The 15,102-nt window shown below is 45.3% G+C and overlaps 1 protein-coding gene across 1 annotated transcript; it reads left to right on the top strand.

Moving 5' to 3' along the window:
* The first annotated feature begins 2,493 nt into the window (after positions 1-2,493).
* NOLC1 (nucleolar and coiled-body phosphoprotein 1) lies at positions 2,494-15,049 on the top strand. The gene is made up of 14 exons (XM_068139753.1): positions 2,494-2,622; positions 2,919-2,974; positions 3,124-3,242; positions 4,747-4,865; positions 5,571-5,712; positions 6,203-6,306; positions 6,916-7,051; positions 7,915-8,055; positions 8,442-8,531; positions 9,836-9,979; positions 10,199-10,753; positions 11,440-11,552; positions 12,605-12,685; positions 12,949-15,049. Exons 1-14 carry the CDS (start codon positions 2,512-2,514, stop codon positions 13,105-13,107), a joined length of 2,070 nt encoding a protein of 689 aa, XP_067995854.1. The 5' UTR covers positions 2,494-2,511; the 3' UTR covers positions 13,108-15,049.
* Positions 15,050-15,102: the final 53 nt, after the last annotated feature.

The following is a 15,102-nucleotide window of genomic DNA, read 5'->3' as shown; positions in this document are numbered from 1 at the left end:
TACTATCAGGTCATCTGCACAGTTGCAGGCACAATGCTGGGGAACACACACCACTGACGAGAAGCAGTCACACAGCATCTGGGAACAGATCTAACTGGCAAAGGCCTTGCAGGAGAGAGAGAAGCTTATTTAACCAGGCAAGAAGCAAAGTAAGCCAGTGAAGCAAACAAAGCCAGTAATTTCCCTGGTGCCTCACAGCAGTTGCTTCAGACAGCTGGACTTAAAATAAGGATCATTTAGTACCAATGGCTGCATCTCTTCATTTCTGATGCAGACAGAAAACACAGAACTTGTGTTGAGCTTTGCAGATGAAGCTTGCAGCTGTAGCCTACTGTAGATGGAAGCTACAAAGAACTGAGAGAAATACTGGCTCCTGGAAAGAGTTTCCTTTCTACAACACAGCCCTGAGTTATTCCATTTGTTACAGGGGCAGGCCAGATCAGGGTATTTAAAAACAAAGTATGCATATTTAACAAACTCTTAGTTGAATATTCCTTTTTCTACACTACAATCAATAGCTGCTGTACAAAATTACAGTCTTACAGTGAAATCTACCACTACACGAGCTGCTCGTAATTCCACAATGCACCTTCCAGGGACACCAGCAACAGGTGTGCTCTGATGGGCACACAGTGTGCCCAGGTGTGTGTTTACTAGGTACTGCCTAACTGCACACAAGAGGGACACAACTCCCATACACACAACGGTGTTTGGAAAGGATTAAGAGCAGAAGGCTAGGCAGGGGAAGTGTAAAGAGTTATAGCTGCTTGTTTGACCACAGCAGCCCTAACTCAGGACTTTCAGCATAGGACTCTCTTTCTTTGCCCTCAGCAAGCTTTATGGTGCACTCTTTTATTCAAGAGAATTAAAAAAAAAAAAAATTAAAAATAAAATCACAAAAGCAAGGTGACCAGAGCACTACAGCCATCAGAACAGTGCTTTATCTGCACAGGAGAAACCTTTAGTGGAGCAAAGTGGCAGAACCACCTCTCTGCATCTGCTGGCAATGCATCTTTTGATGCAGCCTAGGATGCAAGCACACACTGCCTGCTCATGTCCAGGTTCTCATCCATCAGCACCCCCAAGTCCTTTTCCACAGGGCTGCTTTCTAACACCTCATCCTCTAGTGCACATTGATAATGAGGATTGTTCTGGCCCAGGTGAGGTTATTGAACCTCACGAGTTTCACCTGGGCTCACCTCTCCAGCTTGTCCAGGTCCCTCTGGGTGACATCCTGTGCCTCTAATATAAGGACAACACCACTCAGCTTAGTGTCATCCGCAACCTTGCTGATGGTGCAATCTCACTATGTCATTGATAAAAATATTGAACAGCACAGGTCCCAGTACAGACCCCTGATAGACACCACTTGCCACTGCTCTCCATCTGGACTTCAAGCCATAGAGCACCACCCTCTGGATGTGACCATCCAGTCAATTCTTTATCCATTGAACAGTTCACCCATCAAATCCATATCCCTCCAATTTGACAAACAGGATGTTGTGGGGGACCATTTCAAAGGCCTTGCAGAAGTCCAGACAGATCACATCCATAGGTTGTCCCTCATCTACTGACACAGTCACTCTATCATGGAAAACCACAGTTAGTCAGGCAGGACCTGCCCCTAGTAAAGCCATGCCAGCTGTTCTGAATCATCTCCCTGTCCTCCATGTACCTCAGCATGGCATCTATGAGGATCTGTTCCATGATCTTCCCAGCCAGAAGTGAGGCTGGCAGGTCAGTAGCTCCCAGGGTCCTCCTTTCTACCCTTTTCAAAAATGGGTGTGCTGTTTCCTTCCCTCCAGTCCACAAGGACTTCACCTCACTGTCACTTTTCAAGTATCACGGAGAGTAGCCTGGCTTGTTTTATAGCTCACTGTTCCTGGGCCTGCTGATGAATCCTTGTGACAACATCTGACTCTGCCTTGCCATCTCCAAACTATATGGGACTATATTCCATTAACAAGGACGCAGTTAGCCCTGAGGCTGCCCACAGCTACCACCATGGTCTCCTCTATGAAGCAGCCTTCCTCCCTCTGCTCCCTACCATTCTCCTTTTGAGTGATCGTATTTAAAATAGTAGATAAAGAGAGGAGAAAGGGAGTTTAAGCAGACTATATTCTTCCCTCTTCCTATGTAATATGTGCATCCTTGAGCCTCTTTGCAGAGACTGTCCCAGGTTCCAAGCTCCTCCTTTCCACTGTAGATCCTAGGTCTTCCTCTGCACCACAAGCAGTCTTCTCACTCTGATTACAGCCTTCAGCCAGAAGCCGCGAGAGCCTTTTCAAGCACTTTTCCGCCGGGAGGATAGCTGTCACCCTCCGCCAAGCTGCCATTGTCAAAACCCAAGACCTGAGGCGCGGCCCCCACCTTCGCTGTGCCGCGCTCAGTCATAGCCCAGCCGACATGGCGGAGAAGGCGTGGGCGACACCGAGGCGGCCCACGTACACGCACGTCGTTACGTAGTGCTGCGCGCGCACGCGTGCAGACGGCACGTGGCGGCGGGACAGCATGGCGGAGCGCCGCGCGGTGCCCAGCGACCTCTTCCCCTTCGTGCTCGCATTCCTGCACGAGAACCAATTCGAGGGCTCCGCGCGCGCCTTCGCTAAGGAGGCGGCGACGGTGAGCGGGGCGGGGGAGGGCTGGCGGCGGGGTGTGCGGGGCGGGGGGGGGCTGGCGGCGGGGTGTGCGGGGCGGGGGAGGGCGGGCTGGCGGCGGGGTGTGGGGGGCAGTGTGCGGCCCAGCGGCGGTGAGCGCGTCCCGGGAGTGGGGCTGGCGGCAGGGAGAGCAGGTCCGGGGGTGGGGGGAGCCTGGCGGTGGGGCACTGTGCGGCCCGGCGGGAGCGGGGCAGTGGGCCTAGCAGTGGTGGAGGGCGGCTGGCTGGCTGGCTGACTGATGCGGTCTCTTTCCTTGTTTAGAAGGAGCAGGACCCTAATGCAGCCTCCCTTCTGGACATCTTTAGTTACTGGCTGAAGTAAGTACCCCTCCGGTGGCAGGGACCGCGTGTACCGGGCCCGGGGGGTGGGGGGTGCAGTGGCTTTGCCATAGTGTCCGACTCTCTCCAGCACCAGATTCCGTCTGGCCTTCGCCTCGTGGTCCCTAGCTCAACCTTTCTACCTGTAGGTCTCCTGCGGCCAAGAAAAGAAAGCTTGTTCCCAATGGCTCCCAGGTGAAGAGGAAGCCCTCTTCCAGTAGTGATGACAGCTCTAGCGAGGAGGAGACACCCCCAGCCAAGAAACCAGGTGAGGTTTGTGAGAAGCCCTAGGGCAGGCCAGGCTTGCGTTTGTCACCTGGATATAGAGCTCAGATGCAGTGTCTTATGTGAGGTACTTCTGCATCTATCAAGGACTGGTTTTGTATTGAGAGATCTTATTTCCAGCAGATCTTTTGACCATGACACACAGGATATGTTCCCCCTAGCTAAGGATGATCTTATCCAGTTACAATTTAAGCGCACCAGGGTTTGTGTCTGTTAGAAAGTTTTATCTGTTCAGGTTGTGTATTTTTGGCTGAGGCTGGTGAAAGTGTTGGGCTCTATTGAATTTTGAATGTGCTGTTGAAGTAGTGCCTTTGTTACTTAGTCTATATTGAGATTCTGCTTCCCAAACACTCACTGATAAGATACCTGGGCAGGGTTACTCTTTCTTGCTTTGTCACACAGAATTTATATATTGACTTAAATATTGAGTGAAATTTGGGTTTGAGTGCATGTAGATGGGTTGATCGTCTTTTTATGGGAGGTAGCTACCTCATTTTTTTCTGTACTGCTTTTCAAGGATTCTCAGTTTCACTGAGAACTTAAAAGAATGGTTTCTCATCTTGCTATTGTAGGAAAATGATTCAAGTTTTAGAAGCGCTTTCACATTTGTTAAAATACGCATAATTTGGCAAAACTGCATGGCTAGGGTTTGGCAGGGTCCTCTGTATTGGTGCATACTATGACCTGTTTGATCAGTTATACGTGGTCACATCCTTGAGTTCCAAGCATCCTCACTGACCTGCTGCTGCTGTTGTGAGGTTACTACCCTCCTTTCTATCAAGTCTATGTCCTGGTGCTATCTGGTGTACGTCGGTATGCGGTGAGCTGTATTTTTCCCTTTTTATCTGGAATTGTTTTTACAACTTGCTTTAACTATGGTGTATGCAAGTTTGTGTATCTAATGGTAGGTTTGTGGGAGGAGGAACATAGAAAGAAAAATAGTCTTTATCTGTAGTCATCCTAGAGTTGAACTTGAACTTAGATCTGGTTTTTTATTATTATTTGATAAGAACAGTTGCAAATACAACTTGAGGCAAAACGATTTATTTTGGTCTGCTTTGTTAAAGGAAACCAGTAACCAGGAAGGAGTAGGTTTGGCTAAGTGCCTGGAACCCTAACACAGCATTGCAGTAGTTCTTATTGGAAATCTGCACTTGTTCACTGTGTTCGTCTTAGCTGGAATGTGTGTAGACCTAGTTAATATTATCTCAGTGTTTGGAGGCAGTTTCCTTTTGGGGTGTCTTTTTTTTTGATGATAGAAGTCTGTACTTAAATGTATGTGTGACAGAGATAAAACTGGGAATTTACTTCATTTTCCTTTCTGCCCATTTTGGAGGCTTCTGCTGAACCCTACTCAAGAAACAAAGTTAGCATTAATGAACTTCAGTCATGGTTTAATGACCTTAGTATGTCCTTTTCCCCCGATGCATGCAGGGTAGGATATAGGTACCTGAATCATGAATTAACTTAGAATCCTTTATTTGCAGCTAAAGCAGCAGCTGTACCTAAGGCAAAAGCAGTCCTTCCAGCCAAGAAAGCAGAGAGCAGCAGCGAGGACTCCAGTGATGATTCAGATTCAGAGGAAGAAAAGCAGCAGCCAGCAAAGGTCAGCTTTTCTTTCTAGCCTTTTTAATGCGTGCTTGGCAGTGATTGATAATGGCAAATTTGACCAGTAGAATTCTCTCTGGAATTTGGCTCACTTTCCTGAACTATAAAGCGTCTAGACTGCTTCAGGTGTAATGTAAGAAGACATTTCTGCAGTGGATGCTGTGCCATTTGAACTTTTCCCATGTAAAATTAATTTTGTTTTATACCCAGGTCTGCTTCTTGCCTTTATCCTAAGACTGCCAGGGCTTACCTCATTTGCATAAAAACACTTCTATGCAATCACTAAGATAGTTTTTTTATATATGTGTATGTATGTAAAAAGCTAAATTCCTCTCTCCTTTTTCTGGAATAATGATGTCGTTGTACAGAGAGGAGACCAACCTTAGTTTCCCAGTCAGTATTTGCAGTCTTCAAAATAGTGTGATCTGTAGAAGGAGGAGAACAGTCCCAGAGCTGTCTCATTTTGAGGAGGCAGAACTGGAGACTGAGGTGCAAAGTCTCCTGTGGGTTGCCAGGAGGTTTCCTAGAGTAAAATTGCTGTGCAGGGATTTTCAGGCCCTAACCGTTAGGCAGAGAGGAGTTTTCGATCGAAATGGTAACCTCTGAAAAACATCTGTTTGTATTTTCTGTACATGTTACTCACTTGTCCTCTCTTTATATTAATGGCTACAAGGGCTAATTGGTTTTCCCTCCTACTGTTTAGAAAGGTACAAAACCTGTGGTGAAGCCAGCTGGAACCAAAATCCAGCCTCCGAAGAAAGCAGAGAGTTCCAGCTCGGACTCGAGCAGTTCAGATGAAGAACCACCAAAGAAACAGCCACCAAAAGCAGCAACACCTAAATCAGGTATTTCTTGTTGTGTATTAGGAACCAGCACAAAACCAAAAATGACAGCCATGAGGGCTGTATCTACCTGCAAAGGCATGTGTATTAACATAGCAGTCTGAAAATCTGCCATTTGCACTTCAGTCCAATCTACTGATGTGGAGGAGGTGGAGAACTGATTGCAAATAAAACATCTGATCCTAAATGCTGCATTATTTGCATGAGTAACTGTATTCAGCAACCTTAACTGCTTAAGTTGTGCTTTTGCTGGCATGATGCCATCAAAGAGCCTTTAAAAGTCCTAAAAGTTGCAGTGAGCTAGTATGGACATTTTTCTGAGACCTCGCTCTAAGCTTGCAGTAGGATAAAACAACAGTTTTGCAGTATTGCCTTAATCTGCCCTGTTGGCATTGTGTGGTTCTTTTGTCTCTATGATACCTATACTGGTTGTAATTGCATGATATCTACCATATAATACTTTCTAATGTTGTTTTTTAACCTATCTCAAAAGGAAGTAAAGGTGCCCAAGCAGCCACCAAGGTGATCAATGGAAAAGCAGAGAGCAGTAGCAGCAGTAGTGAAGATTCTGATGACAAAAAGGCTGCACCAAAGAAGGTAAATTAGACCATGAATAACTCTGTGAATAACTGGAGGAGTCTTGTAAGACTGGGTCTATCTCTGTGGAATGTTTAGACAAAGGCACAGACAATGAGCACAACATTTGTGGGTCTTAGACCTCCTTCTCCTTTATACAGTGAGATTGTGTTCCAGCACCACTCCACGCACTGGCTTTCTTCCATAATACTTCCTTACTGTTTTCTCTTCTCCCTGTATGTTCACTTTTGCATGACCCTTTCATGCTTAGCTGTCTCTAACTTTGAGTTTTCCACTAGGGAGTATTTAAAGTTTTCTGCAACACAAAAGTAGTCACAGTTGTATTTAATCAAGTGGCAGTTGCTACAATTTCAATCAGTTCTGCCCCCTCTAGAGGTTCTCATTAGGGATTCATGTAAGCAGAAAACAACAGCAGAGTGGCCAGGAAGATCATGATGCTCAAGTGTTGCCTAAAATTTGCATTTGAGAATCTTTGTTAACCTTTCCTACTTTGTCTTCAAAATTTGCTTTAAGTGAGGGGTAGACTTAAACAAGATCCACATCCAGGTGTCCTCACAAGATTTCTGTAACTTCTTTTTTCATGTGTATTTCTTTCCTTCTTGTGACAAGGCTGTTCCCAAGAAACCAGCAGCCACTCAACCACATCCAGGAAAACACAAACCTGCCAAGGAAAGCTCCAGCAGTGATGACTCATCTGACAGTTCAGATGATGAAAAGCCACCTGCAAAACAAAAGTCAAAATCAGGTAAAGTACTTAATTCCATTGCTGCCAGGTGAAAGGGCACTTTCTGCTAGTCTCACTGTCCCAGGAGAAGCATTTGCAGGCCACAGGCTAGTCTTAATTGCACACAAGATTCTAGATGGTGCTGGCAGCAGCTATCCTGAACTAGAAGTACAGTGGCTCTTTTCATGCCTGCTATTGGGGCTCAGCTTACAGTTCACTTCCTCCCATAGCAAGGAATGCAGAGTGAGAGAGGTGGTGACAGGCTGTGCTTGGTTTGCTGCATGCCTTTTATTCAGGCAGCTTTTAAGTACATGTGTTTTTTTGCAGGCTTCCTGTCTGCCAGGATTTGGGGAGTAGTTTGCCAGTGATTTTGTTATTTTGAAACCCCAGCAATTTAAGCTTTTTGATATTTTTGTGTGAATTATTCAGGACGGTTCAGGTGCAACCCAGCTGATGGGCTAAGGGCCTCTGTTCAATATAGTAAAGTGCTCTAAGTATTCCAGGAGTGAGCTGATTGGAGTAGAGGCTCAAGGATCGACACTCAATCTGATTCTCTAAGCAGATGATTTGAGAGAGATTTCAACAACTGACATCTCTGGGTTTTTTTTAAAGAAAAGTTTGGCAACACAAGATTCAATTCATCTGAAAGTGCAGAGAAAACTTCTGCAGAGATGGTTGGGTCAGCTGAACCCCAAGAGGAGAATTAAATTCAGTGGGGTGGGTGTAACCTTTGAAATTGTAAACTAGTATCCTTTATTGTAGTTACAGAAGAGGAATAAAATTCAAAGCAAATCGCAGAAGTATTTTATTCTAGCTACAGCAAACATCTCACATGCTGCTCACATTGTCATGCAGGCACCTGAATGCTGTCTCTGTCTTCACAGGTCAGTACAGTGCTGTACCACCTCCTCAAGCTACGCAGAAAAAGAAGGGCCTTACCAAGACTCCTGCAAAAAAGGCTGAAAGCAGCGACTCTTCAGACAGCAGTGATGAGGCAGAGCAGGTGCCCAAAAAAGGAGGAGCAGGTACATTGTTAGAAGAGGCAGCAGATTAAGTAGTATATGGCACAAATTATGTTTTTGCAATGTCTTGATTTCCTTGAAAAAGCTATTTGACTTTGGTTTTGTATTGCTATTGCTTCTCTGCATTGTGTACCACCTGTGGAGCTAAACTCTGCAGACTGGATTACTTTGCATGTGTTGGTGTGAAAAGTCATCAGGATCAAGTTTATGGGGAATAAGCCAGGCCCATTATTGCAGCTGGACAGGTCTCAGTGCTTGGTTTTTGATGTGTTGCCTGATTAGCTGGTGTGGTTAGAAGGGAGCTTTTTCATGTCTGGAAAGGTTTGGATCTTTGGACAAAAGTTTGGTGTGCATGTGGCTCATTAATTTTAAACTTTATTTTTTTGCAGGCAAAGCAGTAGTGGCTAAACCAATCACTGGTCCCCAAAACAAAGCTGCAACTACCAAGAAGGCTGAATCCAGTTCTGACAGTGACTCAGGTAATTCAACAATTGAAGCTGATTTTTTGTGTTAGTGTTTTTTTTTTGCCAGGTTGCTATATAGTAGTGTATCTACTTGGATCGTTAGCATATGAGCACTAAAGTTTCAATCCCCATAGTGAACTAGATGTGAAACTGAAAAACAGAAGCCTTCTGTGCAAAGGGGAGACATCGATAAGAGCATTGCAAGTACACAGGTCTGCATGTTGCTGGATGAAAGGGGTGGGGCATCACATGTATTGGGTTTCTCCAGGAAGGTTCCTAGTTAGACTTCTTGAGTATATGCATCTTAAGATTTTGGGTTTCAATTATGCCATCGTGTTTGGGAGAAGTTTCTGAAATAAAAAGTTCTTTTTACCCAAGTTCAAAATGGACTCAAGAGGTGCCTTCTCCTAGTGTGACCCTGGTTCCTCCCAGCCAAGACCAGAACACCCTAGAAATGGGGGCAGTGTGCTTTGTACCTTCTGCTGGTCAGGTTTAAGGTTTGCACTGCTGTATTTCACATATAAGTTCCCCGTGTGCTACATTTCCCCTCCATGTTCAAGATGCTCCAGTTCTGTATCTCAGTGGAAGGGACTGTGGGTGGCAGCTGCTTGTCTATCTGCAGACTGCTAGCACTAGAACATGTAGCCCTTCAATTAGCAAAGAGTTCTGTGTTTTCTGGTTTTGTTGCCTGGCTTCTCACAAGTGGGGAAAGTTTTGATTATTACTGTTAGTGGATTCAGTAATGTTGGAATAGATCAGGCTTAGCAGTTCAGATCACTGTGACACACAATACAAAGGCATATTTATAATGCAGTCTCCTCAGTCCATCCTTAGACTGCCGCTAAACATATCTGATACAGGAAATAGCTAAAATGAGATGCTGGTCTGTTGCTGCCTCACTTTCCCTGCTTTGTCAATTTTATCTCCCTATTTCTTGCCTGTTCTTTCATCTTTACCACAAGGCTTTTCTTGATCTTTCTTCTCCCTCAGTTCTTGGCAATACCTGTACTTTCTCCAGTCTCTTACTGTGTACTTCTTATATATCGTTCTTCAAATATCTGCTTCCTAGTGCATGCATTAGTGAAGAACTTGAACTGCTTGTTTCCACATCCTCCCAACAAAGAAGATTTGTGGAAAGATGAATACTGTCCCCACACCATTCAAGTGTTCATTCGATGCTGCTTATTGCCAGTTATCCAGTAGCTCAGCTTTGGCCACATCCCATCTTGCTTTTCACTTCCCCATGAGTTATATACGTGTTATTACTAAAGCAACTTGCACCAGAAGCTTTTTAACTTAACATCCTTATTTTTGTTTAGATTCTAGTTCTGAAGATGACAAGAAAGTAGGGAATAAGCTCCCAGCTAAACAGCCTGTGGTAAAGAGTACCTCCAAACAAGCAAAAGTAGTTGTCAAGCCTGGACAAGCAAAGAAAGACTCCAGTTCCTCCTCTGACAGCTCAGGTACTGGGGTAGGAGAAAAGAGGGATTTCCAAATGTATGTTGTTCTTGCTCAAACATCTGTTTCTAAGCAGGCTATGAGGGTGCAGTGGGACAGGAATACTCATTATAGTGTTGCTTCAAGCAGCTAATGAAGTGCACTATGTATTAACATCAAATGTGTGTGCTAGCTTTATGTTAAAGGAATGGGGCTTAACCTTGGTTATTCTTTTTCCATTCTAGATTCTGGTAGTTCTGACAAGAAAGCCCCTGTGAAGCCCACGACTAGAACAGCAACCCCTGCAACAAAGAAGTCACAAGCTGCCCCAAAGAAAGCTCAGAGTAGCTCTGATTCAGATAGCAGCTCCAGCAGCTCTGAAGAAGAGAAGAAAAAAGACACTCCAGCTAAATTACCTGCCAAAGCAGCTAAGCCAGTGTCCAAACCTTCTGCCCTAGCTCCCAAAGCAGGCACTTCTGACTCTGATAGCTCAAGCAGTGAAGAAGAAAAGAAGCCAGCAGTGAAGCCAGCCACTAAATCTATAGGGGCAGCAAAAGCAACTGTGGGAAAGAAGGGTGCTGCTTCTAGCAGTAGCAGCTCATCTGATAGTTCCAGTGAAGAGGAAGAGAAACCCAAAAAGGCAGCGAAGGGGGTACAGAAGAGTTCTAAGCCCACTGCCTCCACAGAGAAAGCAAAAGGATCCACAGCAGCTGCAAACAACTTAAAATCTAAGCCAGCTGGTGGCAGCAGTAGCAGCAGTGAGGACAGCTCTGAGGAAGAGACTGGAAAAGTCAATGGAGGTACTACCTGAAGTCAGTGAAGTGGGTCTGTTAGGCAATGTTATGGGCCAAGCATGAATAGGGGCCTTTCCTAAATGATCTCTTATGTGCAATTAGATAATGCCATCTGGTGCAGTAGGGCATTATCTGAGAGGGAAGAGATCTTTCTAATTTTTTGTGACCCTTTATGTCTGTATTGTGTATTTGCTGGCAATGGAATCTCTGGCAACATGAACTACATTTCTATACAGTTGTTGCCATTTGCCATTTCTGCATGCACAAAATGGCTAGTGGCAGCAGGGTGGGCTGCTGGAGGACCTTGTCTGTATTGAGTGGGTCATCCCAATGCCCCATACCAGTCTTTAACCCTCCCAGAAGAAAATAACTTTGAATGCACAAGTGATGTGAGCACTTGCATACTGTGTGACTCCCAAGAACTGGAGAATGTTAACCAACATAACTTTGAATCACACTAAATCATTAATATGTAGATACCCTATTCCATAAAATTACTCATTAGGATAGGATGGCAAAATCCTTACTGACCCAGAATGGCTGTTAATATGGTATAGCAGTCTGCTTTCTCTGTGAGGTAATGCATGTCATGTCTGTTTCAACACTGTTTGCATTCTTGGGGAGAGATGCTGTTGCCTTTTCCAACATTGCAGTTACTCCCTTTTGAAGTTTTACTGCTGTACATCTAACAGGCACAGCTGGGATGAAACAGAAGAGGAAAGATGTTCAGGAGTCAGAGACACCGCATAGTAAAAAGGCAAAGATCAAAGTCAAAACACCACACACAGTTCCCAAGGTGAAACGGGTGAGTGAGACTGAACTCTGGTGACTGGTGGGAAAGGGATTTCTGAGCAAGTGATTTGGGGGAGGTTAGGCCACACACAGTATTACTTGCATTTTTACTGCCCTCTCAAGCACTTGAACCTTCTATAGAGGACCCTAGGGAGTGCACATATCTGCATAATACTATTCTGGCAAGGACTGATTGGAAAGCAGCCCTGAGGAGAGAGACTTGGGCGTGCTGGTGGACGAGAAGCTCAACATGAGCTCTTAACGTGTGCTTGCAGCCCAGAGGGCCAATCAGATCCTGGGCTGCATCAAGAGAAGGGTGGCCAGCAGGTCAAGGGAGGTGATCCTCCCCCTCTACTCAGCTCTGGTGAGCCCTCACCTGGAGTACTGTGTCCAGTTCTGGAGCCCCTATTACAAGAGGGATATGGACATGCTGAAATGTGTCCAGAGAAGGGCCATGAGGATGATCAGAGGACAGGAGCAACTCTCCTATGAGGACAGACTGAAAGAGTTGGGGCTGATTAGTCTGGAGAAAAGAAGGCTCCAAGGTGACCTTATTGTGGCCTTTCAGAATCTGAAGGGGGCCTACAAGAAGGCTAGGGAGGGACTTCCCAGGATCTCAGGTAGTGATAGGACCAGGGGGAATGGAATGAAGCTGGAGGTGGGGAGATTAAGGCTGGAGGTGAGGAGGAAGTTCTTCACCATGAGAGTGGTGAAGCCCTGGAATGGGTTGTCCAGGGGGTGGTTGAGGCCCCATCCCTGGAGGTGTTTAAGCCCAGGCTAGATGAGGCTCTGGCCAGCCTGATCTAGTGTGAGGTGTCCCTGCCCATGGCAGGGGGGTTGGAACTAGATGATCCTTGTGGTCCCTTCCAACCCTGACTGATTCTATGATTCTGTGATAGCCTTGCAAAGAAGTATGCCTGGGCTGCTGTATCTTGATAAGGGAAAGAATTACAAATCTGAGAAACAAAGACTGAGGCTGTATTTGCAGGGGAAGGAGGTTGTCATTAGAGGAATATCTTACACGTGTATGTGTTTACTGTTTCTCCTTTTCTTTTTGTCTAACAGCCAGCCTCTCCATTTCGGCGTGTAAGGGAAGAAGAGATTGAGCTGGATGCTCGCGTTGCTGATAACTCATTTGAAGCAAAGGTAGGATTAGGTAGTACCCAGAGTGGTAACACTTGGCCTCCACAAATACAGAGCAATCTTGGTGTGCTTGGTGGTGGTCTTTGGTAGGAACTTTTTCCACCAGGAGGTGCTGTTGGGCACTGACAGGATGTTCGTGGGCGAGTGATACCTTCTCTGGTCTTAATGTACTGGTGTTTGCTGGGTAGCATTAAGTGCAAAGCATTGCTTTTACTTTCTCGGGGACTGACTTGAATTTCTTTTTCCTCTCCCACTTTGTCCCTCAGAAAGGAGCAGCTGGTGACTGGGGTGAGAAGGCTAACAATATCCTGAAATTCACTAAAGGCAAATCTTTCCGCCATGAGAAGACGAAGAAAAAACGAGGGAGCTACCGTGGGGGCACTATATCAACTCAAGTCAATTCAGTCAAGTTTGACAGTGACTGAGAATATTTCCATTGGAATTCATGAACCATCTGGTCACTGGAAGGGCTTGGATGGTCATGTGGACACTATGGATATCAAGCCTGCCTGGAATGCTACCTCCCCATGTCCATTGTGGGGCAGGCAGCTCCAGTATGGGATGTGAGAGAATAATTGGATGTTTCCCTCTTCTGTAGGCCCTTATTTGGTGCCATCCTTGAGCTGGTGTAATTGGCACCACTAGGGTGATCACCAAAAGTCAACGTTTCTTTTCCCCCCACAGTCTTATTTTTAAAAGACTGGCAGTGATTTTTCATTTTGGTTTCCTGCCCATCTAGTAGAAGAAAGTGAAATCATTCTCCTGTATCATAAACTCCCACTTGTTTTCTCAGCCAGTTTAACTCTGGTACCTGTGAAATGGCAAGTATTGTAACTTGCCTTTGGCTAGTTACTGTAAGAGCAGCAACTGATTTGAACCCTTTGGCTGTAATCTCCAACCCCACCTGACATTTCAAGTTCACAGCTGCAGTGTGGCAAGGTTCTTCTTTCCTGTTTCCTTCTTTCATGGTTTCACCTTCCAATAAATTCCTACCTTCCATTCCTTACACTCCTGTTGAGGCCACTAATGAGAGTAGTTGGAGAAGCAGAGTATAAATACACTTTAGTAGCTGAGTAACTATTGCTTGCAGTTGCAAGTTGGGGCCTATCTTCAGAAAGACCAAGGTCTGTGGTACCATCGTGGCAGTCTTTTAACACTTTCCATGTGGAACATTGCTGGGGAGTGCAGATAAGCAGAAATGCTACTGTATGGAGGTTGTAGCCTTTGGCTCAATGGGAATGAGTGAAGAGACAGGAGAAAAAGCCCTCTTTCCTGCCCAGCTCTGCTTTTTGCTGTGTTTTTGTTTCAGAGGCTTTGACCACAGTGTGGCGTTATGCCTTGTTCTCTCTCAACATAGAATGTACCAGCTTGTGCTTGTGCTGTGCAGCTTATTAGGAGTCAACATGAATGTATCATTAACGCCTTAAATTTCTGGGTTGGATCACTTGCTCTTTGAGCTGTTTTCCATCTGTTTAAATTCCTCTCAAAAAGTAAAATTCCAGTTTCCCCATAGCTCAAAGACAAAGCCTGGTGCTTTAAGGATTTACGTGTTAGCTACAAGTACATGTTCAGTATGGGGAGCCTCCAAGAAGTTCAGTAACTTGCAGCCAAAAGAGATTTCACGAGCAACCAAGATAATGTAACAGCTTACTGCTGTTGAGGAGAGGGTTTGCTTCACCTCTAGGTGTGTGAGTGCCTCCCTATTTCCTGTGCAACTCACATTCAGTAGAAAAAGGTTCTGTCAAATACTTTTTTTTTCCCCTGTTGGAAAGGTTAAGTTAATTTTAGTTTGTGGGGCAGTTTGTTGAGCCTGTAGCCAGTGTGGACATCATCAGTATGTGTTTGAGAAACTGAGTGGTCTGAAACCTCATTCCATCTCATGGAAAACTGCCAGCCAGCAAGAGAGGCTATGCAGGGGCCTGTTTTCCAAGTTCCCATTCTCTCCCCAAAGGGTGACAATGAGAAGAGCCTTGTTGTTATGCTTGTGTACAAAGCAGTGTCATCTAATTGAGGGTTGGAGGAGACTTGATGAGCCACCCCCAAATACATGATATGCAACTTGTTCCAAGGAGTGTTTTGCAGGATTTCCCCTCTGTCTTGCACAATCTCGCTCTGGTGCCTGGATTCTAGGTTGCAGTGCAGAGGGGTCCAGGAGGCCCCCTGGTCGCTATAAGGAATTGGAAACCAAAGGAAGGTGGGAAGAGGGTATTTTCTGCCTGGGGATTTGAACATCATCTTGCCATTTGCCCTCTTCTGTTTATCAGAAATTTATGTTTGGAAGTCTGAAATTTTTAAAATACTGGGGTTATTTTAAGTGGGAGAATTGTAATGTGTCTGAGAATAAAGATTGCTGCCTTTGTAGTCTGACTGGAGCTGGTAGTTAAAAACGTGGAACAGCAGGTGGAAAAAGGGAAAGTATG

This window comes from Melanerpes formicivorus, unplaced genomic scaffold (assembly GCF_026170545.1).
Source record: "Melanerpes formicivorus ecotype bairdi unplaced genomic scaffold, bMelFor1.0.p_v2 SCAF_6, whole genome shotgun sequence".
Taxonomy (NCBI): domain Eukaryota; kingdom Metazoa; phylum Chordata; class Aves; order Piciformes; family Picidae; genus Melanerpes; species Melanerpes formicivorus.
The sequence above is the reverse complement of the archived record's forward strand: the minus strand, read 5'-3'. Positions and strand labels throughout refer to the sequence as shown.